We start from the raw sequence: 26743 nt of genomic DNA, 5'->3' as shown, positions 1-26743 counted from the left end.
CAAGAGAGGCCAGAACCACCACCATAAGCATCAGCAGCATTACCACAACCACTGGTGGAACATTTGGCACAGAAATAGACGGCGGAATCCTCGTCCTTGAGGTTGTTCATGGTCAGCGTCACCGAGCTCTGCCCGTTGTCCCTGGAGATCGTGAACCGGCCCTGCACCGACGGCGCGTAGTTGGTGCTGGCACCGTTGTAGTAGATCCTCGCGACGTATTCCAGCCCCTGCCCGGGTCTCTGGCGGATCCAGTACATGTCAAAACTCCCAAAATTGAACCCGGAGCCTCGGCAGAGGAGGCGCAGGGACCCCCCGGGGGGCTGGAGGTCCCCCCCGGACTCCAGCAGGGTCACGGCCGCCCGGAGCCCTGCGGGGAAAAGGGGAGATGGGGATGGGAACGGCTCAAACATTGACCCAAATCCTGACTCTTGGCCCCAAATTTTGACACTTTCTTGTCATATTGCTGCTTGTCCTGGTCCTCCCAGGTGGGTCCTGCCCCTTTTTCCAGCTGGCCCTCCCAGTTCAGCCCCACAGCCAATCTGGCTCCTCATCCCCATCTCCCCTTTTTCTGCAGCTGACATTCTGCTGAGCCACTCAGGACCTGGACACGGCTCCGTGAAACGCAGGTGTTAAAGATGACACAAACCCAGAACTTTTTGTTTTCCTGCCCCGGCCTGCCCGGGCCCCTGCAGCTGCCAGGAAGGAAGTGGGGGGAGGCTGCAGAGCCCCAAAATCTCGGCGTCTTCTCCTCCCTCCCCTCTGGCGCCTCACTGCTCCCTCCCCGGGCGCCGTGCCTTGGTGCTGCTCCTCGGTTTTGGGGTGAAATCCTCTCGTGAGCTCTGCAGGAATCACCCATTTTTCCCAAAACACGTGAACAGCCTCAAGGAGGAGGATTCCGGATCCTATTTCTGTGCCAAATGTTCCAGCACTGGTTGTGGATCGACTTTCATCACTCTTTATGCTGCCGATATGGGTGCACTTGGCCCTGAGACACGCTGTCCACAAACATCCCAAAATTCCCACATTCTACCCCCAAATTATTACTCTTGGCATCAAATCTTGACCGTTTTCCCCCAAACTTCGCCATCATTGTCTCCAGTCTCACATTTCTCTGCAGTTTTGATCATTTGACCCAAATCTCAAAGGTTCATCCCCCAAACTCTGCCGTTGGTGCCCCAGATCTCAGCGGGGTTCACTTGTGACCATTGGCACCAAACTCAGCTGGTTCTGCCCCAAATCTCAGCTGTTGGCGCCAAACCTCAGCTGTTGGCTCCACGTCTCAACCAAGGTCCCCAATCCTTGGAGCAGATGGTTGAGATTTGGGGACAATTGGCCAGGTTTGGGTGTGTCAGGGCCAGCAGTGGGGTCTAGAGTTGCAGGGAAGGTTCTGGGGAATGGGGACAGGTGGGGACACGGGGACAGGATTGAGGCCAACGGATTCAAGAGCACCGTCAGCGATGTAAGCACCAGCCTCTTTGGCACAGAAATAGGATCCGGAATCCTCGTCCTTGAGGTTGTTCATGGTCAGCGTCACCGAGCTCGGCCCGTTGTCCCTGGAGATCCTGACTCGGCCCCGCAGTGACGGAGCGTAGTAGGTGCCGCCATTGCTGTCGATCGCTGCGACGAATTCCAGCCCCTGCCCGGGTCTCTGCCGCACCCATTCCATGTCGAAACTGCCGAAATCAAACCCAGACCCTCGGCAGAGGAGGCGCAGGGACCTCCTGGGGGGCTAGAGGTCCCCCCCGGACTCCAGCAGGGTCACGGCCGCCGGAGTCGGCAAAACTCCACCACTGACCAAAAATCTTGGCTCTTGACCCCAAATTGTGACGTTTTCTTGTTATCCTGCTCGCCCTGCTGACCTCCCATGTGGGTCCACCGCATTTCTCCGGATCTGGCCACACTCACTCCAAGGCCTCGACCAACCCCGTTCCTCATCCCCATCTCCCCTTTTCCCCGCAGGGCTCCGGGCGGCCGTGACCCTGCTGGAGTCCGGGGGGGACCTCCAGCCCCCCGCGGAGTCCCTGCGCCTCCTCTGCCGAGGGTCTGGGTTCGATTTTGGGGGTTTTGACATGGAATGGGTGCGCCAGAGACCCGGGCAGGGGCTGGAGTGGATCGCGTACATCAGTAACAATGGTGGCACCACCAGATACGCGCCGTCGGTGCAGGGCCGCTTCACGATCTCCAGGGACAACGGGCAGAGCTCGGTGACGCTGACCATGAACAACCTCAAGGACGAGGATTCCGGATCCTATTTCTGTGCCAAGGGTGCTTATGCTGGTACTTGGGGTGCTGCTGCTTATGTTGAAGGTGCCAGTGGTGCATTCCTGGCCCCATCTCACTGTCCCCACCTGTCCCCATAGCCTGGATCATTCCCCCAAACCTCAGCCCTTGACCCTTTGTGTCAAGTCTCCCCCATTTCCACCAATGCTGAGCGCTGACCCCAAACCCAACTTTTTTGGCACCAAACTTGCCCGATTCTGCCCCAAATCTCCACTTTGGGATCCCAGCCAGAGCTGCTGACACAAATCCTCAACGTTTTTCCCCAAATCCAGACCCACGGCCTCAAATCCCAACCTTCAGAGCCAGGATTTGGGGAAGAAAGTGGAGATTTGGGGTCAGGAGTTGTGGTTTGGGGTCAGCGGGTGAGAACTGGGGCCAAGGCAGTGCCAGGCTGGGATCAATGGTCAAGAGCTGGGTCTGGGGTTGGGGGACAGGGGGAAGGGTCTGGGCTCTGGGGACTGGGGGGACTCGGCACTGGGCTTGGAGCCAAAGCCACAGGCATCATTAGCACCAGCACTATTAGAACAGGTCCTGGCACAGAAATAGGATCCGGAATCCTCGTCCTTGAGGTTGTTCATGGTCAGCGTCACCGAGCTCTGCCCGTTGTCCCTGGAGATCGTGAACCGACCCTTGACCGAGGGTGCGTAGTATGTGCTGCCACCATTGCTGTAGATCCCCGCGAGCCACTCCAGCACCTGCCCGGGTCTCTGGCGCACCCAGCACATGGTGAAACTCCCGAAATCGAAGCCAGACCCTCGGCAGAGGAGGCGCAGGGACCCCCCGGGGGGCTGGAGGTCCCCCCCGCACTCCAGCAGGGTCACGGCCGCCCGGAGCCCTGCGGGAAAAAGGGGAGATGGGGATGAGGAACGGGGTTGGTTGAGGCCTCGCAGTGAGTGTGGCCAGATCCACAGAAATGGGGTGGGACCCACGTGGGAGGTTGGCAGGGCGAGCAGGATAACAAGAAAATGTCACAAGCTGGGGCCAAGAGTCAAGATTTTGGTCAGTGGTGGAGCTTTTGGCGACCCCATCTCCCCTTTTTCCCGCAGGGCTCCGGGCGGCCGTGACCCTGCTGGAGTCCTGGGGGGACCTCCAGCCCCCCGGGGGGTCCCTGCGCCTCCTCTGCCGAGGGTCTGGCTTTGATTTCGGCAGTTTTGCCAAGGAATGGGTGCGCCAGAGACCCGGGCAGGGGCTGGAATACATCGCAGGGATCTACAGCAATGGTGGCGACATCAGCTACGCGCCCTCAGTCAAGGGCCGGTTCACGATCTCCAGGGACAACGGGCAGAGCTCGGTGACGCTGACCATGAACAACCTCAAGGACGAGGATTCCGGATCCTATTTCTGTGCCAGATCTTTTTGTGCCAATTGTTGGGCTGCTGCTAATCATGGTGACGACGCCCGTGATGGCTTCAGGCTCCTGGTTTCAGCTCTGCTCCCATCTTTGGGTCCCCAAAGCGCTGATTTCAAACTCAAACCTCACCCCTTGTCCCAGTTCCTGACCCTTTGTCCCCAGTCTCCCTCATCTGCACCAATGGTCAGCACTGACCCCAAACCCTCTCTGGTTTCTGCCCCAAAACTCAACCATTGGCCCCAAACCTTCACCCGTGGCCTCCAGTTCTGACCTCCACCCAATCAGGGCCGGGGGAGCTGGGGGAGCTTTGGGTGAAATGGGGAAAATGGGGGGGAAAGTTGAGAATTGGGGCAAAGATGGTGGAGACTGGGGGAGATGTTCAAGGGGATCAAGGGCTGGGTTTGGGGAAAGGATTTGGGGATCTGGGGACAGTTGGGGACCCAGGGGTGGGGATTTTGAGCCACCGCCACCATCGTCACTATCACCAAGCGTAATGCCACTGTAACCACCACGGAAACTTCTGGCGCAGAAATAGGATCTGGAATCCTCGTCCTTGAGGTTGTTCATGGTCAGCGTCACCGAGCTCTGCCCGTTGTCCCTGCAGATCCTGAACCGACCCTGCACCGACGGCGCGTAGATGGTTGTGCCGCTGTCGTAGCTGATGTGGGCAATGAACTCCAGCCCTTGCCCGGGTCTCTGGCGGATCCAGAACATGTCGTGATTGGCCAAAGTGAACCCGGAGGCGCGGCACAGCAAGGTCAGGGACCCCCCGGGGGGCTGGAGGTTCCCCCCGGACTCCAGCAGGGTCACGGCCGCCCGGAGCCCTGCGGGAAAAAGGGGAGATGGGGATGAGGAACGGGGTCGGTCGAGGCCTCGCAGTGAGTGTGGCCAGATCTGGAGAAATGGGGTGGACCCACGTGGGAGGTCGGCAGGGCGAGAAGGATAACGAGAAAATGTCACAGTTTGGGGCCAAGAGTCAGGATTTGTGGTCAGTGGTGCAGCTTTTGCCGACCCCATCTCCCCTTTTTCCCGCAGGGCTCCGGGCGGCCGTGACCCTGCTGGAGTGCGGGGGGGACCTCCAGCCCCCCGGGGGGTCCCTGCGCCTCCTCTGCCGAGGGTCTGGGTTCAATTTTGGGAGCTATGACATGTTCTGGATCCACAAAAGACCGGGGCAGGGGCTGGAACTCATCGCTTTGATCAGGAACGATGGTGGCAACACCGACTACGCACCCTCGGTCAAGGGCCGGTTCACGATCTCCAGGGACAACGGGCAGAGCTCGGTGACGCTGACCATGAACAACCTCAAGGACGAGGATTCCGGATCCTATTTCTGTGCCAAAAACGCTTATGATGGTGCTGGTTGGGAAGCTCATGCTGGTTCTTTTTTTGGCCTTGTCCCCATCAATGTGTCCCCACCTGTTCCCAAATCCCCGATTATTCCCTCTCACGCTTGACCCCATTGGTGACCCCCACAAACAGAAATCAGCCCCATTGTCCCCAAATCTCGACCATTTGCACCAAGGTTTGCGGACCTTGGTTGAGACATGGAGCCAACAGCTGAGGTTTGGTGCCAGCAGCTGAGATTTGGGGCAGAACCAGCTGAGTTTGGGCCCAATGGTCACAAGTGAACCCCGCTGAGATCTGGGGCACCAACGGCAGAGTTTGGGGGATGAACCTTTGAGATTTGGGTCAAATGATCAAAACTCCAGAGAAATGTGAGGGTGGAGACAATGATGGTGGAGTTTGGGGGAAAACGTCAAGATTTGATGCCAAGGGTAATGATTTGGGGGTAGAATGTGGGAATTTTGGGATGTTTGTGGACAGCGTGTCTCAGGGCCAAGTGCACCCATATTGTCAGCATAAAGAGTGATGAAAGTCAATCCACAACCAGTGCTGGAACATTTGGCACAGAAATAGGATCCGGAATCCTCGTCCTTGAGGCTGTTCACGTGTTTTGGGAAAAATGGGTGATTTCTGCAGAGCTCACAAGAGGATTTCACCCCAAAACCGAGGAGCAGCACCAAGGCACGGCACCCGGGGAGGGAGCAGTGAGGTGCCAGAGGGGAGGGAGGAGAAGACGCCGAGATTTTGGGGCTCTGCAGCCTCCCCCCACTTCCTTCCTGGCAGCTGCAGGGGCCCGGGCAGGCCGGGGCAGGAAAATAAAAAGTTCTGGGTTTGTGTCATCTTTAACATCTGCGTTTCACGGAGGCGTGTCCAGGTCCTGAGCGGCTCAGCAGAACGCCAGCTGCAGAAAAAGCTTTGTGTCACTGCCCTGAATTGCCCAGCACGGCCACGGCCGCTCCCCCATCCCCAAACCTTCTCTGGTTTGTACCAAACTCCCTTCGCCTGGTCCCAAATCTCCAACAGATCTTTCCAGTATCAAAAAAGGCCTTAAACCCTGCAATTAGCCCAAATCCACTCATTTGTTAATTAGACACTTCTGCTTGAGGTTTCCATCCCCTCATCCCCATCTCCCCTTTTCCCCGCAGGGCTCCGGGCGGCCGTGACCCTGCTGGAGTCCGGGGGGGACCTCCAGCCCCCCGGGGGGTCCCTGCGCCTCCTCTGCCGAGGGTCCGGGTTTGATTTTGGGAGCTACAACATGTTCTGGGTGCGCCAGAGCCCCGGGCAGGGGCTGGAGTGGCTCGCGGGGATCAGCAACACTGGTGGCAGCACCCTCTACGCGCCCTCGGTGCAGGGCCGGTTCACGATCTCCAGGGACAACGGGCAGAGCTCGGTGACGCTGACCATGAACAACCTCAAGGACGAGGATTCCGGATCCTATTTCTGCGCCAGATCTGTCTATGCTGCTGATTGGGCTCCATCTGATTCCAGTGAAGACGCCAGCAGTGTTGGAACCACCCCCATCTCAGTGTCCCCACCTGTCCCCAAAGCCCAGACGCTTCCCCCAAACCCCAGCCCTTGACCCTTTCCCCCAAGTCTCCCCCATATTCCATTAATGGTGATCCAAGACCCCAAACCCCTGCCTGGTTCTGCACAAAACCCAACTGCTTTGGCCCCAAAACTTGCCCGATTCTGCCCGAAATCGCCAGTTTGGCCTCCCAGTCGCAGCCGCTGACACAGATCCCCAATTCTGACCCAAATCGGGACCTTAACGTCAAATGCAAAAATTCACAGCAAATTTTGGGGAAGAAAGTGGAGATTTGGGGTCAGGAGTTGTGGTTTGGGGTCAGCGGGTGAGAATTGGGGCCAAGGCAGTGCCAGGCTGGGATCAATGGTCAAGAGCTGGGTCTGGGGTTGGGGTCTGGGGGAAGGGTCTGGGCTCTGGGGACGGGGGGACTCGGAGATGTGGTGAGGACACCATCCCCGTTGTCAACAAGACCAGCATCACCAGCAGTCCAACCAGCACCAGTGGATTTGGCACAGAAATAGGATCCGGAATCCTCGTCCTTGAGGTTGTTCATGGTCAGCGTCACCGAGCTCTGCCCGTTGTCCCTGGAGATCCTGACCCGGCCCTTGAACGATGGCGGGTACCGGGTGTATCCATCGCTGTCAATCCCTGCAACGTATTCCAGCCCCTTCCCCTGCCCCTGGCGACTCCACATCAAACTGAATCGTCCGAAATCGAAGCCAGACCCTCGGCAGAGGAGGCGCAGGGACCCCCCGGGGGGCTGGAGGTCCCCCCCGGACTCCAGCAGGGTCACGGCCGCCCGGAGCCCTGCGGGAAAAAGGGGAGATGGGGATGGGAACAGCTCAAACATGGACCCCAATCCTGACTCTTGGCCCCAAACTGTGACCCTTGGATTTCTTCATCCTCTTCCTCCTGCTCCTGCTGGTTCTGCCAGGTGGGTCCCGACTCTCCCTGGATCTGACCACACCCAGCACCAGCCACACCTGATATGGTTCATCGTCTCATCTCCCCTTTGTGCCGCAGGGCTCCGGGCTGCCGTGACCCTGCTGGAGTCCGGGGGGGACCTCCAGGCCCCCGGGGGGTCCCTGCGCCTCCTCTGCCGAGGCTCTGGGTTCAATTTCGGGAGTTTTGAAATGGATTGGGTTCGCCAGAGACCCGGGCAGGCGCTGGAGTGGGTCGGGAGCATCAACACTGGTGGCAGCACCTACTACGTGCCGTCGGTCAAGGGCCGGTTCAGGATCTCCAGGGACAACGGGCAGAGCTCGGTGACGCTGACCATGAACAACCTCAAGGACGAGGATTCCGCCGTCTATTTCTGCGCCAAAACCACTGCTACTGGAAATGTTAATGCTGCTCATGGTTTTGGCCCCGTCCCTCTCCCCACGTTCCCACCTCTCTCCATTTTCCCCAGACCCTTCCCCCAAACCCCAGCCCTGACCGCACTCCTGACCCTTTGTCCCAGCCCTGCACTGGCTCTGCCCCAAATGTCACCTCTGGGCCTCACCCACTGCCCTTATACCCCAAATTACATTGAATTGGTCAAGATTCAGGTCAAGGTTTAGGTGAGAGATCAAGAATTCAAATTTTGTGCCAAAAGTCCCGATGTGAGGCCACTGGGGCAGGTTTGGGTCAGTGGCTGTGACTCGGTGCCAGCAGGGCAGATTTGGGGCAGAAGTGGCCAAGTCTGGGGGCAGTGGTTGGGATTTGAGGGCCAAGGCTGAGCTGAGGGTGAAAGCGGCCCTGATTTGGGGCCAAGAGCTGAGATTTGGGGGAAACCATTGAGAGTTGGATGTGCAGAATCGGAGACTGATACAAAACCTGGAGATTTGGGTCAAGGGCTCTGGAGGAGGGACCTGAGAACGAAGGACAGGTGGGGTCTCAGCCATAGGTTCGGGGACAAAACCATCAGCTCCATAACCAGCCCAAGCACCAAAATGTTTGGCACAGAAATAGGATCCGGAATCCTCGTCCTTGAGGTTGTTCATGGTCAGCGTCACCGAGCTCTGCCCGTTGTCCCTGGAGATCGTGAACCGGCCCTTGAACGACGGCGCGTAGTTGGTGTAACCACCATTGTTGGTGATACTTGCGACGTATTCCAGCCCCTGCCCGGGTCTCTGCCGATACCAGCCCATCCCGAAACTGCCAAAATTGAAGCCGGACCCTCGGCAGAGGAGGCGCAGGGACCCCCCGGGGGGCTGGAGGTCCCCCCTGGACTCCAGCAGGGTCACGGCCGCTCCCCTATCCCAAAACCTTCTCTGTTTTGCCCCAATCTCCCCGGATTTTGTCCCAAATCTCCACCAGAGGTTTCCTGTATCCTAAGGTGCTCCAAAACTTTCAATTAAACTCACTCCACTGATTAATGAATTGGACGCATGCGCTTGAGCTTTCCATCCCCTCATCCCCATCTCCCCTTTGTGCCGCAGGGCTCCAGGCGGCCGTGACCCTGCTGGAGTCCGGGGGGGACCTCCAGCCCCCCGGGGGGTCCCTGCGACTCCTCTGCCGAGGGTCCGGGTTTGATTTCGGGAGCTACGACATGTTCTGGATCCGCCAGAGACCCGGGCAGGCGCTGGAATACGTCGCGTGGATCAGGAACGACGGTGCCAGCACCAGGTACGCGCCATCGGTGCAGGGCCGGTTCAGGATCTGCAGGGACAACGGACAGAGCTCGGTGACGCTGACCATGAACAACCTCAAGGACGAGGATTCCGGATCCTATTTCTGTGCCAAATGTTCCAGCACTTATTGTGGTCCTACGGTTATCATTCTTGGTGCTGACAGTACGGGTGCCCTTTGCCCCCAGAGGCTGTGTTCTCAAATATCCCAAAATTCCCACACTCTAACCCCAAATCATTACACTTGACATCAAATCTTGACCGTTTCCCCCCAAAATCCGCCATTATTGTCTCCACTCTCACATTTCTCTGGAGTTTTGATCATTTGACCCAAATCTCAAAGGTTCATCCCCAAAACTCTGCCTTTGGTGCCCCAGATCTCAGCGGGGTTCACTTGTGACCATTGGGCCCAAACTCAGCTGGTTCTGCCCCAAATCTCAGCTGCTGGCTCCAAACCTCAGCTGCTGGCTCCAAGTCTCAACCAAGGTCCCCAAACCTTGGTGCAAATGGTCGAGATTTGGGGACAATGAGACAGATTTGGGTGTGTGGGGGTAAAAAATGGAGTCAAGAGGTGGAAGGAAGTGTCCTGGTCATGGGGACAGGTGGGGACGCGGTAACGGGGATGGGGTGAAACAGCATTGCCCCAACCAGCACCAGCAGTTTTGGCGCAGAAATAGGATCCGGAATCCTCGTCCTTGAGGTTGTTCATGGTCAGCGTCACCGAGCTCTGCCCGTTGTCCCTGGAGATCGTGAACCGGCCCTTGACTGAGGGCGCGTAGAAGGTGCTGGCAGCGTCGTTCCTGATCCACGCGATCCACTCCAGTCCCTGCCCGGGTCTCTGGCGCACCCATTCCATGGCAAAACCCCCAAAATCAAAGCCGGACCCTCGGCAGAGGAGGCGCAGGGACCCCCCGGGGGGCTGGAGGTCCCCCCCGGACTCCAGCAGGGTCACGGCCGCCCGGAGCCCTGCGGGGAAAAGGGGAGATGGGGATGACGAGCGGGGTTGGCTGGTGGACAGAAGTGAGTGTTTCCTGTTGGAAAAAGGGGCAGGACCCACCTGGGAGGGCCAGCAGGAGCAGCAGGATGACAAGAAACTGACACAATTTAGGGCCAAGAGTCAGGATTTGGGCTCAATGTTTGAGCTGTTCCCATCCCCTCATCTTCCCTTTTCCCCGCAGGGCTCCGGGCGGCCGTGACCCTGCTGGAGTCCGGGGGGGACCTCCAGCCCCCCGGGGGGTCCCTGCGCCTCCTCTGCCGAGGGTCCGGCTTCAGTTTTGGCAGTTTTGACATGTACTGGGTTCGACAGAGACCCGGGCAGGCGCTGGAGTGGCTCGCAGGGATCTACAGCACTGGTGCTTACACCTACTACGCGCCGTCGGTCAAGGGCCGGGTCACGATCTCCAGGGACAACGGGCAGAGCTCGGTGACGCTGACCATGAACAACCTCAAGGACGAGGATTCCGGATCCTATTTCTGTGCCAAGGGTTTTCGTGCTGGTGCTGGTGCTAATGATGCCTATGGTATTGTCCCCTCCCCATCGCTGTGTCCCCACCTGTCCCCAAACCCCAGCCCTGACCCCACTCCTGACCCTTTGTCCCAGCCCTGCACTGGCTCTGCCCCAAATGTCACCTCTGGGCCACACCCACTGCCCTCATTCCCCAATTTACATTGAATTGGTCATGATTCAGGTCAATGTTTGAGGTGTGGAGTCAAGAATTCAAATTTTGGGCCAAAAGTGCCGATGTGAGGCCACTGGGCCAGGTTTGGGTGGGTGGCTGTGACTCGGTGCCAGCAGGGCAGATTGGGGCAGAAGTGGCCAAGTCTGGGGGCAGTGGTTGGGATTTGAGGGCCAAGGCTGAGGTGAGGGTGAAAGCAGCCCTGATTTGGGGCCAGGAGCTGAGATTTGGGGCCAGAGCAGAGCCAGGGAGGGACAGAGGGTCGGGAGTGGGGTCAGGGGCTGCAGGGAAGGGTCTGGGATTTGGGGATGGGGTCGAAACCCAAATGAGAAACAGCAGCATAAGCGTTAGCATCAGCACATTTCCTGCAGAAATAGACGGCGGAATCCTCGTCCTTGAGGTTGTTCATGGTCAGCGACACCGAGCTCTGCCCGTTGTCCCTGGAGATCGTGAACCGGCCCTTGACCGATGACGCGTATGCGGTGTTGCCACTTTTGGTGATTGCTGCGACACGTTCCAGCCCCTGCCCGGGTCTCTGTCGAATCCAGTACATCCCAAAACTCCCGAAATCGAACCCGGACCCTCGGCAGAGGAGGCGCAGGGACCCCCCGGGGGGCTGGAGGTCCCCCCGCACTCCAGCAGGGTCACGGCCGCCCGGAGCCCTGCGGGAAAAAGGGGAGATGGGGATGGGAACAGCTCAAACATTGACCCAAATCCTGACTCCTGGCCCCAAATTGTGACCCTTGGATTTCTTCATCCTCTTCCTCCTGCTCCTGCTGGTTCTGCCAGGCGGGTCCCGACTTTCCCTGGATCTGACCACACCCAGCAGCAGCCACACCCTGATATGGTTCATCGTCTCATCTCCCCTTTTCCCCGCAGGGCTCCGGGCGGCCGTGACCCTGCTGGAGTCCGGGGGGGACCTCCAGCCCCCCGGGGGGTCCCTGCGCCTCCTCTGCCGAGGGTCCGGGTTCGATTTTGGGAAATTTTGGATGTTCTGGATCCGTCAGAGACCCGGGCAGGGGCTGGAATTTGTTGCCGGCATCAGCAAAAGTGGTGTCAACACCGACTATGCGGATTCAGTCGAGGGCCGGTTCACGATATCCAGGGACAACGGGCAGAGCTCGGTGACGCTGACCATGAACAACCTCAAGGACGAGGATTCCGGATCCTATTTCTGTGCCAAGGATGCTGGTGCTGGTGCTGGTGGTTGGGCTGCTGCTTTTCGCATTGTTAATTCATCAGGTTTTGGGTTTTTTCCCCGATCCAATCCCTGCGTCTCCACTTCTCTGCATGCCCCAGGCACTTCCCTCCAAACTTTGACCCCGTTGTTGTCTCCTTGTCCCAGCCTTGCACTGTTTTGACCCCAAATCTCATCTCCTGGCCCCAAATCTCATCTCCTGCCCCCAAATCTCCTCTCCTGGCCCCAAATCTCATCTCCTGGCCCCAAATCTCATCTCTTGGCACCAAATCTCATCTCCTGGCCCCAAATCTCATCTCCTCACCCCCAATCTCATCTCCTGACCCCAAATCTTATCTCCTGGCCCCAAATCTCATCTCCTGGCCCCAAATCTCATCTCCTCACCCCCAATCTCATCTCCTGGCCCCAAATCTCATCTCCTGGCCCCAAATCTCATCTCTTGGCCCCAAATCTCCTCTCCTGACCCCAAATCTCATCTCCTGGCCCCAAATCTCATCTCCTGGCCCCAAATCTCCTCTCCTGGCCCCAAATCTCATCTCCTGGCCCCAAATCTCATCTCCTGGCCCCAAATCTCCTCCCCTGGCCCCAAATCTCATCTCCTGACCCCAAATCTCCTCTCTTGGCCCCAAATCTCATCTCCTGGCCCCAAATCTCCACCAGAGCTTTCCTGTATCTTAGAGGTGCCTCAAACCGTTCAATTAATCTTGCTCCACCCATTAATGACTTGGACAAGTCCTCCTGAGCTTTCCATCCCCTCATCCCCATCTCCCCTTTTCCCCGCAGGGCTCCGGGCGGCCGTGACCCTGCTGGAGTCCGGGGGGACCTCCAGCCCCCCGGGTGGTCCCTGCGCCTCCTCTGCCGAGGCTCTGGGTTTGATTTTGGCAGTTTTGGGATGGGCTGGATGCGCCAGAGACCCGGGCAGGGGCTGGAGTTCATTGCACAGATCAACACTGGTGGCACCACCCACTACGCATCAACGGTGCAGGGTCGGTTCAGGATCTCCAGGGCCAACGGGCAGAGCTCGGTGACGCTGACCATGAACAACCTCAAGGATGAGGATTCCGGATCCTATTTCTGCACCAAAGATTCTTTTGCTGCTTGGAATGCCGCCCATGATATTGGTTTAACTCCGTGTGGTTGTGTCGGGGTTTGGGGTTTCACCCCCATCCGTGTCCCCAGCTGTCCCCAGACCCTTCTCCCAACCCTCACTGCCCCAACCCTGACCCTTTGTCCCCAGCCTCCCCCGTTTGCACCAGCTTTGCCCACTGGCCCCAAACCCTCCCCTGGTTCTGTCCCCAAACTCAATTCCTGCCCCCAAATCTCAACCTTGCCCCCCAAAATTGCCCAAAGAGTCGAGATTTGGGAAAAAAGGGTGAGGTTTGGGCCAGCGGCTGTGGCTGGGAGACCAAAACGGAGGATTGGGGCAGAATTGGGTGAGTTTTTGGGCCAGCTGGGATTGATGCCAAAACCACCAAGTGAGGATTGGGTTCAGTGGTCAGCATTGGTGCAAGTGGGGGAGACTTGAGATGAGGGACGAAGATCTGGATGAAGGGATGAGGGTTTGGACAAAAATGTGTGCTTTTGGGCCAGGTGGGCTCCTGGTGACAAGCACGTGGCCAAAACCCAAAACACTAACTCATCGACCATAACCAGCAGCACCATCACCATAAGCACCGGCAGCTTTGGCGCAGAAATAGGATCCGGAATCCTCGTCCTTGAGGTTGTTCATGGTCAGCGTCACCGAGCTCTGCCCGTTGTCCCTGGAGATCCTGAACCGGCCCTGCACCAACGGCGCGTATTCGGCACTGACACCGAGGTTAGTGATCCCAGCCACCACCTCCAGCCCCTTGCCCGCTCTCTGGCGCACCCAGCCCATGGCGAATTGCCCAAAGTCAAACCCGGACCATTGGCAGAGGAGGCGCAGGGACCCCCAGGTGTGTGGGGGCTGCTCTGAGAGTTTGGGTTCAATGAATGGGAAAGGGCTGAGTTTAGAGTCAGAGCAGTTCAAAGATTCTGCAAGAAGTGGAGTGGGATCAGCCTCATCCTCCTCTTCATCCTAACACTCTGAGGGCCACGCCCAGATCCATCCCCTCATCCCCATCTCCCCTTTTCCCCGCAGGGCTCCAGGCGGCCGTGACCCTGCTGGAGTGCGGGGGGGACCTCCAGCCCCCCGGGGGGTCCCTGCGCCTCCTCTGCCGAGGCTCTGGGTTTGATTTCAGCAGTTTTGGCATGCAGTGGATCCGCCAGGGACCCGGGCAGGCGCTGGAGTGGATCGCAGGGATCAACACTGGTGGCAGCACCCTCTACGCGCCATCGTTCAAGGGCCGGTTCACGATCTCCAGGGACAACGGGCAGAGCTCGGTGACGCTGACCATGAACAACCTCAAGGACGAGGATTCCGGATCCTATTTCTGCGCCAAATGTTCCAGCACTTATTGTGGTCCTACGGTTATCACTCTTGGTGCTGACAGTACGGGTGCCCTTTGCCCCCAGAGGCGGTTTTCTCAAATATCCCAAAATTCCCGCATTCTAACCCCAAATCATTACACTTGACATCAAATCTTGACCGTTTCCCCCCAAAATCTGACATCATTGTCTCCACTCTCACATTTCTCTGGATTTTTGGAAATTTGACCCAAATCTCAAAGGTTCATCCCCCAAACTCTGCCTTTGGTGCCCCAGATCTCAGCGGGGTTCACTTGTGACCATTGGCACCAAACTCAGCTGGTTCTGCCCCAAATCTCAGCTGCTGGCTCCAAACCTCAGCTGCTGGCTCCAAACCTCAGCTGCTGGCTCCACGTCTCAACCAAGGTCCCCAAACCTTGGTGCAAATGGTTGAGATTGGGGAATAATGGGGCTGATTTGGGTCTGTAGGGGTCACCAATGGGGTCAAGCGTCAGAGGGAATAATCGGGGATTTGGGAACAGGTGGGGACACATTGATGTGGCCAGACTGGGAGGTGGGTGGGAAACACCTGGGAGGGCCAGCAGGAGCAGGTGAATGAGGATGAATGGAGGTCCAAGGGTCAGGATTTGGGGCCAAGAGTCAAGATTTTGGTCAGTGGTGGAGCTTTTGCCGACCCCATCTCCCCTTTTCCCCGCAGGGCTCCGGGCGGCCGTGACCCTGCTGGAGTCTGGGGGGGACCTCCAGCCCCCCGGGGGGTCCCTGCGCCTCCTCTGCCGAGCGTCTGGGTTCGATTTCGGGAGCTCCTACATGAGCTGGATCCGCCAGAGACCCGGGCAGGCGCTGGAGTGGATCGCAGGGATCTACCCTGATGGCAGCACCGGCTACGCGCCGTCGGTGCAGGGCCGGTTCACGATCTCCAGGGACAACGGGCAGAGCTCGGTGACGCTGACCATGAACAACCTCAAGGACGAAGATTCCGGATCCTATTTCTGTGCCAAAGTTGCTGGTGCTGGTGGTTGGGCTGCTGCTTTTCGCATTGTTCATTCATCAGATTTTGGGTTTTTCCCCGATCCAATCCCTGCGTCTCCACTTCTCTGCATGTTCCAGGCACTTCCCTCCAAACTTTGACCCTGTTGTTGTCTCTTTGTCCCAGCCTTGCACTGTTTTAGCCCCAAATCTCCTCTCCTAGCCCCAAATCTCCTCTCCTGGCCCCAAATCTCCTCTCCTGCCCCCAAATCTCATCTCCTCACCCCAAATCTCATCTCCTGGCCCCAAATCTCCTCTCCTGGCCCCAAATCTCATCTCCTGGCCCCAAATCTCCTCTCCTGGCCCCAAATCTCATCTCCTGGCCCCAAATCTCCTCTCCTGGCACTGGGGGCCAGGGCTGGGGTGTTGGGGGTGGGTTGGACTCGATGATGAGCTTGGAGGTCTCATCCAACCCTGTGAATTCTGGGAACTTTGTGAATTCAGTGAATTCTGGGAATTTTGTGAATTCAGTGAATTCTGTGAATTTTGTGGATTCTGTGAATTCCGTGAACTCTGTAAATTCTGTGCATTCCGTGAATTTAGAGACGTGGAATTGGAGACTGAGACAAAACCTGGAGGATTGGCTCAAGGGCGGAGCTTTGAAGGGAGGACCTGGGGAGGGGGGGACAGGAGGGGTCCCAGCCATGGGGGCGGGGAACAAATATCATAAGCATTGGGATAACCAGCACCAGAACCCTTCCCGCAGAAATAGGATCCGGAATCCTCATCCTTGAGGTTGTTCATGGTCAGCGTCACCGAGCTCTGCCCGTTGTCCCTGGAGATCGTGACCCGGCCCTGCACCGAGGGCGCGTACCCGGTCCAACCACCATTGTTGGTGATACTTGCAACGTGTTCCAGCCCCTGCCCGGGTCTCTGGCGCATCCAGCCCATCCCAAAACTGCCAAAATTGAACCCGGAGCCTCGGCAGAGGAGGCGCAGGGACCCCCCGGGGGGCTGGAGGTCCCCCCCGGACTCCAGCAGGGTCACGGCCGCCCGGAGCCCTGCGGCACAAAGGGGAGATGGGGATGGGAACAGCTCAAACACTGACCCCAAATCCTGACTCTTGGCCCCAAATTGTGACATTTTCTTGTTATCCTGCTGATCCTGCTGACTTCCCAAGTGGTTCACACCCATTTCTCTGGATCTGGCCACACTCACTCCGAGGCCTCGACCAACCCCGTTCCTCATCCCCATCTCCCCTTTGTGCCGCAGGGCTCCGGGCGGCCGTGACCCTGCTGGAGTCCGGGGGGGACCTCCAGCCCCCTGGGGGGTCCCTGCGCCTCCTCTGCCGAGGGTCTGGCTTCAGTTTCGGCAGTTTTGGGATGGGCTGGTATCGCCAGAGACCCGGGCAGGGGCTGGAATTTATCGCAAGGATCCACAGCAATGGTGGTTTCATCGAGTACGGGCCGTCGGTGCAGGGCCGTTTCACGATCTCCAGGGACAACGGGCAGAGCTCGGTGACGCTGACCATGAACAACCTCAAGGACGAAGATTCCGGATCCTATTTCTGCGCCAAATCTGCTGGGGCTTACACTGCTGATCCTGGTCGTAGTGAACGTGGCGGTGCTGGCTCCATCCCCCATCTCCGAGTCCCCCCTGTCCCCAAAGCCCAGACCCTTCCCCCAAACCCCAACCCTTGACCCCATCCTTGTCCCTGTGTCCCAGCCCTGGACAGGTCCTGCCCCAAATTCTCAGCTCCTGGCCACAAAGTTGACCCAAATCTTGATCCTCGTCCTAAAATCTCCACTGTCAGTCCTAAGTTTTGGGGAAGAAAGTGGAGATTTGGGGTCAGGAGTTGTGGTTTGGGGTCAGCGGGTGAGAATTGGGGCCAAGGCAGTGCCAGGCTGGGATCAATGGTCAAGAGCTGGGTCTGGGGCTGGGGTCTGGGGGAAGGGTCTGGGCTCTGGGGACAGGGGGGGATTTGAGGGATGGGGGTGGGGACACCACCTGTGTCGACAATTTAACCAGCAGGAGCAGCACCACCACCACCAGGAGCTTTGGCACAGAAATAGACGGCGGAATCCTCGTCCTTGAGGTTGTTCATGGTCAGCATCACCGAGCTCTGCCCGTTGTCCCTGGAGATCGTGACCCGGCCCTTGACTGAGGGCGCGTGGTAGGTGCTGCCACGAGTGTTGATGCTCCCGACCCACTCCAGCCCCTGTCCAGGTCTCTGGCGAACCCAATCCATTTCATAATTCCCAAAACTGAAGCCGGACCCTCGGCAGAGGAGGCGCAGGGAACCCCCGGGGGGCTGGAGGTCCCCCCCGAACTCCAGCAGGGTCACGGCCGCCCGGAGCCCTGCGGGAAAAAGGGGAGATGGGGTCAGCAAAAGCTCCACCACTGACCAAAATCTTGACTCTTGGCCCCAAATCCTGACCCTTGGACCTCCCATTCATCCTCATTCACCTGCTCCTGCTGGCCCTCCCAGGTGTTTCCCACCCACCTCCCAGTCTGGCCACATCAATGTGTCCCCACCTGTTCCCAAATCCCCGGTTATTCCCTCTGACGCTTGACCCCATTGGTGACCCCTACAGACCCAAATTTGTCTCATTGTCCCCAAATCTCGACCATTTGCACCAAGGTTTGGGGACCTTGGTCGAGACTTGGAGCCAGCAGCTGAGGTTTGGAGCCAACAGCTGAGATTTGGGGCAGAACCAGCTGAGTTTGGTGCCAATGGTCACAAGTGAACCCCGCTGAGATCTGGGGCACCAACGGCAGAGTTTTGGGGATGAACCTTTGAGATTTGGGTCAAATGATCAAAACTCCAGAGAAATGTGAGGGTGGAGACAATGATGGTGGAGTTTGGGGGAAAACATCAAGATTTGATGCCAAGGGTAATGATTTGGGGGTAGAATGTGGGAATTTTGGGATGTTTGTGGACAGCGTGTCTCAGGGCCAAGTGCACCCACATCGGCAGCATAAAGAGTGATGAAAGTCGATCCACAACCAGTGCTGGAACATTTGGCACAGAAATAGGATACGGAATCCTCGTCCTTGAGGCTGTTCACGTGTTTTGGGAAAAATGGGTGATTTCTGCAGAGCTCACGAGAGGATTTCACCCCAAAACCGAGGAGCAGCACCAAGGCACGGTGGCCGGGGAGGGGGCAGTGAGGTGCCAGAGGGGAGGGAGGAGGAGACGCCGAGATTTTGGGGCTCTGCAGCCTCCCCCCACTTCCTTCCTGGCAGCTGCAGGGGCCGGGGCAGGCCGGGGAGGAAAATAAAAAGTTCTGGGTTTGTGTCATCTTTAACATCTGCGTTTCACGGAGGCGTGTCCAGGTCCTGAGTGGCTCAGCAGAATGCCAGCTGCAGAAAAAGCTTTGTGTCACTGCCCTGAATTGCCCAGCACGGCCACGGCCGCTCCCCCATCCCCAAACCTTCTCTGGTTTGTACCAAACTCCCTTCGCCTGGCCCCAAATCTCCAACAGAACTTTCCAGTATCAAAAAAGGCCTTAAACCCTGCAATTAGCCCAAATCCACTAATTTCTTAATTAGACACTTCTGCTTGAGGTTTCCATCCCCTCATCCCCATCTCCCCTTTTCCCGCAGGGCTCCGGGCGGCCGTGACCCTGCTGGAGTCCGGGGGGGACCTCCAGCCCCCCGGGGGGTCCCTGCGCCTCCTCTGCCGAGGGTCTGGGTTCAGTTTTGGGAGTTTTGGGATGGCTTGGATCCGCCAGCGACCAGGGAATGCGATGGAATACATCGCAGAAATCGATAGCAATGGTAACACCTGGTACGCGTCTTCGGTGCAGGGCCGGGTCACGATCTCCAGGGACAACGGGCAGAGCTCGGTGACGCTGACCATGAACAACCTCAAGGACGAGGATTCCGGATCCTATTTCTGCGCCAAATCTTATAACACTGGTGCTAGTCCTGCTCGTATTGGTCACAGTGCCACCACTGTCTTGGAGTCCCCCCCGTCCCCAGAGCCCAGACCCTTCCCCCAGACCCCAGCCCCAGACCCAGCTCTTGACCATTGATCCCAGCCTGGCACTGCCTTGGCCCCAATTCTCACCCGCTGACCCCAAACCACAACTCCTGACCCCAAATCTCCACTTTCTTCCCCAAAACCTTGCTCTGAAGGTTGGGATTTGAGGCCCAGGCCCAGATTTGGGTCAGGGTGGGGGATTTGTGTCAGCGGCTGTTCCTGGGAGCCCAAAGTGGAGAATTGGGACAGAATTGGGTGAGTTTTGGGGCCAAAACAGTTGGGTTTTGGGTGGAACCATGCAGGGGTTTTGGGGTCTGTGGTCACAATTGTTGGAAATGGGGGAGACCTGAGACAAAGGGTCAAGGGGTGAGGTTTGGGGGAACGATCCAGGCTGTGGGGACAGGTGGGGACACTGAGATGTGGGTGATTCCCCCAGGAGCAACTTCACCATCAGCAGCAGCATTCCCACTATTAGCACCAGCAGATTTGGCACAGAAATAGGATCCGGAATCCTCGTCCTTGAGGTTGTTCATGGTCAGCGTCACCGAGCTCTGCCCGTTGTCCCTGGAGATCCTGACCCGGCCCTGCACCGATGGCGAGTAACCGATGTTGCCACCAGTGTTGCTCATCCCAGCCACAAACTCCAGCGCCTGCCCGGGTCTCTGGCGCATCCAGCCCATTCCAAAACTGCCGAAATTGAACCCAGAGCCTCGGCAGAGGAGGCGCAGGGAACCCCCGGGGGGCTGGAGGTCCCCCCCGGACTCCAGCAGGGTCACGGCCGCCCGGAGCCCTGCGGCACAAAGGGGAGATGGGGATGAGGGGATGGATTGGCTGTAGGGCCCTAAGTGGGTGTGGCCAGTTGGAAATATGTGCTGAACCCACCGGGGCTGGTCACCAGGATCAGTAGGATAACGAGAATCTGGCACAGTCTGGGGCCAAGAGTCAGGATTGGGGTCAATGTTTGAGCTGTTCCCATCCCCATCTCCCCTTTTTCAGGATCTCCAGGATCAGGATCAGGGGTCAGGATCTCCAGGGACAACGGGCAGAGCTCGGTGACGCTGACCATGAACAACCTCAAGGACGAGGATTCTGCCGTCTATTTCTGTGCCAAAGCTCCTGGTGGTGGTGCTGCTCCTGGTGGTTATATTGTAGACCCCAGTGGTGTTCCCACTCCCATCCCCCAAGTTCCCCCTGTCCCCAGAGCCCAGACCCTTCCCCCAGACCCCAGCCCCAGACCCAGCTCTTGACCATTGATCCCAGCCTGGCACTGCCTTGGCCCCAGTTCTCACCCGCTGACCCCAAACCACAACTCCTGACCCCAAATCTCCACTTTCTTCCCCAAAACTCTCCTCTGAATGTCGGGATGTGAGGCCGTGGGTCTGGATTTGGGGTAAAACGTTGAGGATTTGTGTCAGCAGCTCTGGCTGGGAGCCCAAAGTGGAGATTTGGGGCAGAATCGGGTGAATTATGGTGCCAAACCAGTTGGGTTTGGGGTCAGTGCTCAGCATTGGTGGAAATGGGGGAGATGTGAGACAAAGGCTCAAGGGCTGAGGTTTGGGGGAAGGGTCTGGGGTTTGGGGACAGGTGGGGACACTGAGATGGGGCCAGGGATGCACCACTGGCACCTTCAACATAAGCAGCAGCACCCCAATTACCAGCATAAGCAGCTTTGGCACAGAAATAGGATCCGGAATCCTCGTCCTTGAGGTTGTTCATGGTCAGCGTCACCGAGCTCTGCCCGTTGTCCCTGGAGATCGTGAACCGGCCCTTGACCGACGGCGCGTAGTAGGTGTAAGCACCAGTGCTGTAGATCCCTGCGAGCCACTCCAGCGCCTGCCCGGGTCTCTGGCGCACCCATTCCATGGCAAAACTCCCAAAACTGAACCCGGACCCTCGGCAGAAGAGGCGCAGGGACCCCCCGGGGGGCTGGAGGTCCCCCCCGGACTCCAGCAGGGGCACAGCCGCCCGGAGCCCTGCGGGGAAAAGGGGAAAAGGGGATGAGGCGCCGTATCTGGGTGTGGCCCATGCTGGGCGTGGTCATCAGGCCCAGGACCCAGAGGATGGGGAGGTCCAATGGTCACAATTTGGGGCCAAAAGTCAAGATTTGGGGTCAAGCGTTGAGCTGTTCCCATCCCCATCTCCCCTTTTCCCCACAGGGCTCCAGGCGGCCGCGACCCTGCTGGAGTCCGGGGGGGACCTCCAGCCCCCCGGGGGGTCCCTGCGCCTCCTCTGCCGAGGGTCCGGCTTCAATTTCAGGAGTTTTGAAATGGATTGGGTTCGCCAGAGACCCGGGCAGGCGCTGGAGTGGGTTGGGAGCATCAACACTCGTGGCAGCACCTACTACGCGCCGTCGGTGCAGGGCCGGGTCAGGATCTCCAGGGACAACGGGCAGAGCTCGGTGACGCTGACCATGAACAACCTCAAGGACGAGGATTCCGCCGTCTATTTCTGCGCCAAAACCACTGCTACTGGAAATGTTAATGCTGCTCATGGTTTTGGCCCCGTCCCTCTCCCCAGGTTCCCACCTCTCTCCATTTTCCCCAGACCCTGACCCCAAACCCCAGCCCTGACCCCACTCCTGACCCTTTGTCCCAGCCCTGCACTGGCTCTGCCCCAAATGTCACCTCTGGGCCTCACCCACTGCCCTTATACCCCAAATTACATTCAATTGGTCAAGAATTCAGCCCAAGGTTGAGGTGAGAGATCAAGAATTCAAATTTTGTGCCAAAAGTCCCGATGTGAGGCCACTGGGCCAGGTTTGGGTGGGTGGCTGTGACTCGGTGCCAGCAGGGCAGATTTGGGGCAGAAGTGGCCAAGTCTGGGGGCAGTGGTTGGGATTTGAGGGCCAAGGCTGAGCTGAGGGTGAAAGCGGCCCTGATTTGGGGCCAGGAGCTGAGATTTGGGGCCAGAGCAGAGCCAGGGTGGGACAGAGGGTCAGGAGTGGGGTCAGGGGCTGCAGGGAAGGGTCTGGGGCACGGGGACAGGGGGGACACGGTGACAGGGATGGGGTCAAGCAGCAGGACCCCAACCAGCAGCACCACATTTGGCGCAGAAATAGGATCCGGAATCCTCGTCCTTGAGGTTGTTCATGGTCAGCGTCACCGAGCTCTGCCCGTTGTCCCTGGAGATCGTGACCCGGCCCTCGACTGAATCCGCGTAGTCGGTGTTGACACCACTTTTGCTGATGCCTGCAACAAATTCCAGCCCCTGCCCGGGTCTCTGACGGATCCAGAACATCCAAAATTTCCCAAAATCGAACCCGGACCCTCGGCAGAGGAGGCGCAGGGACCCCCCGGGGGGCTGGAGGTCCCCCCCGGACTCCAGCAGGGTCACGGCCGCCCGGAGCCCTGCGGGGAAAAGGGGAGATGGGGATGAGGGGATGGAAAGCTCAGGCAGAGGTGTCCAATTCATTAATGAGTGGAGCGTGGCTAATTAAAGGGTCTGGGGCACCTTAGGATACCAGAAACCTCTGGTGATGATTTGGGACCATATCAGGGCAATTTGGGGCAAAACCAGAGAAGGTTTGGAGATGGGGGAGCGGCCGTGACCCTGCTGGAGTCCGGGGGGGACCTCCAGCCCCCCGGGGGGTCCCTGCGCCTCCTCTGCCGAGGGTCCGGGTTTGATTTCGGCAAAGTGAACATGTACTGGGTCCGCCAGAGACCCGGGCAGGGGCTGGACTTCGTGGCAGAGATCAGCTATGATGGTTCCAGAACCTTCTACCCACCATTGTTCAAGGGTCGGTTCAGGATCTCCAGGGACAACGGGCAGAGCTCGGTGACGCTGACCATGAACAGCCTCAAGGACGAGGATTCCGGATCCTATTTCTGTGCCAGATGTGCCGGTGGTTTTGTTGACTGGGCTGGTGCTGCTGGTGGTTATGGTGGCCACCGTTGGTTTGGCCCCGCCCCCTCTCTTGTGGTCCCCAAGTGTCCCAAAACCCCAGACCTTTCCCCAAAATCTCACCCCTTGACCTCAATCTTGACCTCTGACCCTGCGTTTCCAGCCCTGGCCCAACGTTGAGATTTAGGGCAAAGGTTTTAGAAACAAACTGGAGATCAAGAGGCAAATGTTGAGGTGTGGGGTAAAACTGTTCAAAGATTTGGATAAATGATGAAGAGTTGGGTCTGGGGTTGGGGTTTGGGGGAGCGGAGTGGGGGCTACAGGGCACTCGGGGTGGGGACGGAACCAGCGGCAGCACCAGCAGGAGCATAACCATTGTCACGTCTGGCACAGAAATAGGATCCGGAATCCTCGTTCTTGAGGTTGTTCATGGTCAGCGTCACCGAGCTCTGCCCGTTGTCCCTGGAGATCGTGAACCGGCCCTTGACTGAGGGCGCGTAGTAGATGCTGGCACCATTGTCGTTGATGCTTGCAACAAATTCCAGCGCCTGCCCGGGTCTCTGGCGGATCCAGCCCACCCCAAAACTGCCGAAACTGAACCCAGACCCTCGGCAGAGGAGGCGCAGGGACCCCCCGGGGGGCTGGAGGTCCCCCCCGGACTCCAGCAGGGTCACGGCCGCCCGGAGCCCTGCGGGGAAAAGGGGAGATGGGGAAGGCAAAAGCTCCACCACTGACCATAAATCCTGACACTTGGCCCCAGATTGTGACATTTTCTCGTTATCCTGCTCGCCCTGCCAACCTCCCACGTGGGTCCACCCCATTTCTCCGGATCTGGCCACACCCACTGCGAGGCCTCGACCAACCCCGTTCCTCATCCCCATCTCCCCTTTTCCCCGCAGGGCTCCGGGCGGCTGTGACCCTGCTGGAGTCCGGGGGGGACCTCCAGCCCCCCGGGGGGTCCCTGACCTTGCTGTGCCGCGCCTCCGGGTCCACTTTGGCCGATCACGACATGTTCTGGATCCGCCAGAGACCCGGGCAGGGGCTGGAGTGGGTCGGGAGTGTCCGGAAGGAAGGCTGGAGCTCCGCGTGCACGCCCTCGGTGCGGGGCCGGGTCAGGATCTGCAGGGACAACGGGCAGAGCTCGGTGACGCTGACCATGAACAACCTCAAGGACGAGGATTCCGGATCCTATTTCTGCGCCAAATCTGCTTTTGGTGGTAACAGTGGTGTTGCCGTTGGTGATAGTGACGATGCCTGAAATCCCCACCCCTGGATCCCCAACTGTCCCCAAATCCCCAAATCCTTTCCCCAAACCCAGCCCTTGATCCTCTTGAACATCTCCCCCAGTCTCCACCATCTTTGCCCCAATTCTCAACTTTCCCCCCCATTTTCCCCATTTCACCCAAATCTCCCCCAGTCCCGGGGCCCTGATTGGGTGGAGGTCAGAACTGGAGGCCACGGGTGAAGGTTTGGGGCCAACGGTTGAGTTTTGGGGCAGAAACCAGAGAGGGTTTGGGGTCAGTGCTGACCATTGGTGCAGATGAGGGAGACTGGGGACAAAGAGTCAGGAACTGGGAGAAGGGGTGAAGTTTGGGTTTAAAATCAGCGCTTTGGGGACTCAATGAATGAGCAGAGCTGAAACCAGGAGCCTGACGCCATCACGGGCGTCGTCACCACCATTCGCAGCAGCCCAACAATTGGCACAAAAAGATCTGGCGCAGAAATAGGATCCGGAATCCTCGTCCTTGAGGTTGTTCATGGTCAGCGTCACCGAGCTCTGCCCGTTGTCCCTGGAGATCCTGAACCGGCCCTGCACCGACGGCGCGTACCCGGCGTAGCCACCTGTGTTGATGCCTCCGACCCATTCCAGCCCCTGCCCGGGTCTCTGGCGGATCCAGCCCATCCCAAAACTGCCGAAATCAAAGCCGGACCCTCGGCAGAGGAGGTGCAGGGACCCCCCGGGGGGCTGGAGGTCCCCCCCGGACTCCAGCAGGGTCACGGCCGCCCGGAGCCCTGCGGCACAAAGGGGAGATGGGGATGAGGAGATGGATCTGGGCGTGGCGGGTGTGTGGGATCCACCTGGGAGGGTCAGCAGGAGCAGGTGGAGGAGGATGATGAACTCCAAGTGTCACCATTTCAGGCCAGGATTGAGGATTTGTGGTCAGTGTTTGAGCTTTTGCCGTTCCCATCTCCCCTTTTTCCCTCAGGGCTCCGGCCGTGACCCTGCTGGAGTCCGGGGGGGACCTCCAGCCCCCCGGGGGGTCCCTGCGCCTCCTCTGCCGAGGGTCCGGGTTCGATTTTGGCAGTTTCACCATGTACTGGGTTCGCCAGAGACCCGGGCAGGCGCTGGAGTGGATCGCAGGGATCAGGAACAATGGAGCTTACACCTACTACGCGCCGTCGGTCAAGGGCCGGTTCACGATCTCCAGGGACAACGGGCAGAGCTCGGTGACGCTGACCATGAACAACCTCAAGGACGAGGATTCCGGATCCTATTTCTGCGCCAAGGGTGCTTATGCTGGTACTTGGGTGCTGCTGCTTATGTTGAAGGTGCCAGTGGTGCATCCCTGGCCCCATCTCAGTGTCCCCACCTGTCCCCACAGCCTGGATCGTTCCCCCAAACCTCAGCCCTTGACCCTTTGTCTCACGTCTCCCCCATTTTCACCAATGCTGAGCGCTGACCCCAAACCCAACTGGTTTGGTCCCAAAACTCGCCCAATTCTGCCCCAAATCTCCACTTTGGGATCCCAGCCAGAGCTGCTGACACAAATCCTCAACGTTTTTCCCCAAATCCAGACCCACGGCCTCAAATCCCAACCTTCAGAGCCAGGATTTGGGGAAGAAAGTGGAGATTTGGGGTCAGGAGTTGTGGTTTGGGGTCAGCGGGTGAGAATTGGGGCCAAGGCAGTGCCAGGCTGGGATCAATGGTCAAGAGCTGGGTCTGGGGTTGGGGTCTGGGGGAAGGGTCTGGGCTCTGGGGACAGGGGGGACTCGGAGATGGGGATGGGGACACCATGAGTCACGTCAACAAATCCAGCACTTTCAGCCCAAGCACCACGATCACCCTTGGCACAGAAATAGGATCCGGAATCCTCGTCCTTGAGGTTGTTCATGGTCAGCGTCACCAAGCTCTGCCCGTTGTCCCTGGAGATCGTGAACCGACCCTTGACCGAGGGTGCGTAGTATGTGCTGCCACCATTGCTGTAGATCCCCGCAAGCCACTCCAGCACCTGCCCGGGTCTCTGGCGAACCCAATCCATTTCAAAACTCCCGAAATTGAACCCGGACCCTCGGCAGAGGAGGCGCAGGGACCCCCCGGGGGGCTGGAGGTCCCCCCCGGACTCCAGCAGGGTCACGGCCGCCCGGAGCCCTGCGGGAAAAAGGGGAGATGGGGATGAGGGGATGGAAAGCTCAGGTGGAGGCGTCAAATTCATTAATGAGTGGGGTGAGGCTAATTGGAGGGTCTGGGGCACCTTAAGACACCAGAAACCTCTGGTGATGATTTGGGACCATATCAGGGCAATTTGGGGCAAAACCAGAGAAGGTTTGGAGATGGGGGG

General features: G+C 58.5%; 7 gene segments (V, D, J or C); 3 read left to right on the top strand and 4 right to left on the bottom strand.

Annotated features, from left to right (window-relative positions):
• Nucleotides 1-1664: 1664 nt before the first annotated feature.
• On the top strand, nt 1665-2360 carry LOC135288850 (immunoglobulin heavy variable 3-48-like). The segment is given in 2 exon segments: nt 1665-1728; nt 1960-2360. Coding segments are annotated over 2 exon segments (465 nt in total).
• Nucleotides 2361-2684: 324 nt separating this feature from the next.
• LOC135288849 (Ig heavy chain V region M603-like) lies at nt 2685-4345 on the bottom strand. The segment is given in 2 exon segments: nt 2685-3115; nt 4117-4345. Coding segments are annotated over 2 exon segments (660 nt in total).
• Nucleotides 4346-6867: 2522 nt separating this feature from the next.
• On the bottom strand, nt 6868-8632 carry LOC135288847 (Ig heavy chain Mem5-like). The segment is given in 2 exon segments: nt 6868-7307; nt 8431-8632. Coding segments are annotated over 2 exon segments (642 nt in total).
• An 8746-nt stretch (nt 8633-17378) lies between these two features.
• Nucleotides 17379-17814, bottom strand: LOC135288846 (Ig heavy chain V region 914-like). The segment is given in 2 exon segments: nt 17379-17716; nt 17796-17814. Coding segments are annotated over 2 exon segments (357 nt in total).
• A 3526-nt stretch (nt 17815-21340) lies between these two features.
• Nucleotides 21341-21894, top strand: LOC135288845 (Ig heavy chain V region 914-like). The segment is given in 2 exon segments: nt 21341-21419; nt 21500-21894. Coding segments are annotated over 2 exon segments (474 nt in total).
• A 1606-nt stretch (nt 21895-23500) lies between these two features.
• Nucleotides 23501-24004, bottom strand: LOC135288844 (Ig heavy chain V region 914-like). The segment is given in 2 exon segments: nt 23501-23871; nt 23983-24004. Coding segments are annotated over 2 exon segments (393 nt in total).
• A 1210-nt stretch (nt 24005-25214) lies between these two features.
• Nucleotides 25215-25864, top strand: LOC135288843 (Ig heavy chain V region 6.96-like). The segment is given in 3 exon segments: nt 25215-25270; nt 25391-25733; nt 25787-25864. Coding segments are annotated over 3 exon segments (477 nt in total).
• The last annotated feature ends 879 nt before the right edge of the window (nt 25865-26743 follow it).

The sequence above is a fragment of the Passer domesticus genome, chromosome 36 (assembly GCF_036417665.1).
Source record: "Passer domesticus isolate bPasDom1 chromosome 36, bPasDom1.hap1, whole genome shotgun sequence".
NCBI classification, from domain to species: domain Eukaryota; kingdom Metazoa; phylum Chordata; class Aves; order Passeriformes; family Passeridae; genus Passer; species Passer domesticus.
The sequence above is the reverse complement of the archived record's forward strand: the minus strand, read 5'-3'. Positions and strand labels throughout refer to the sequence as shown.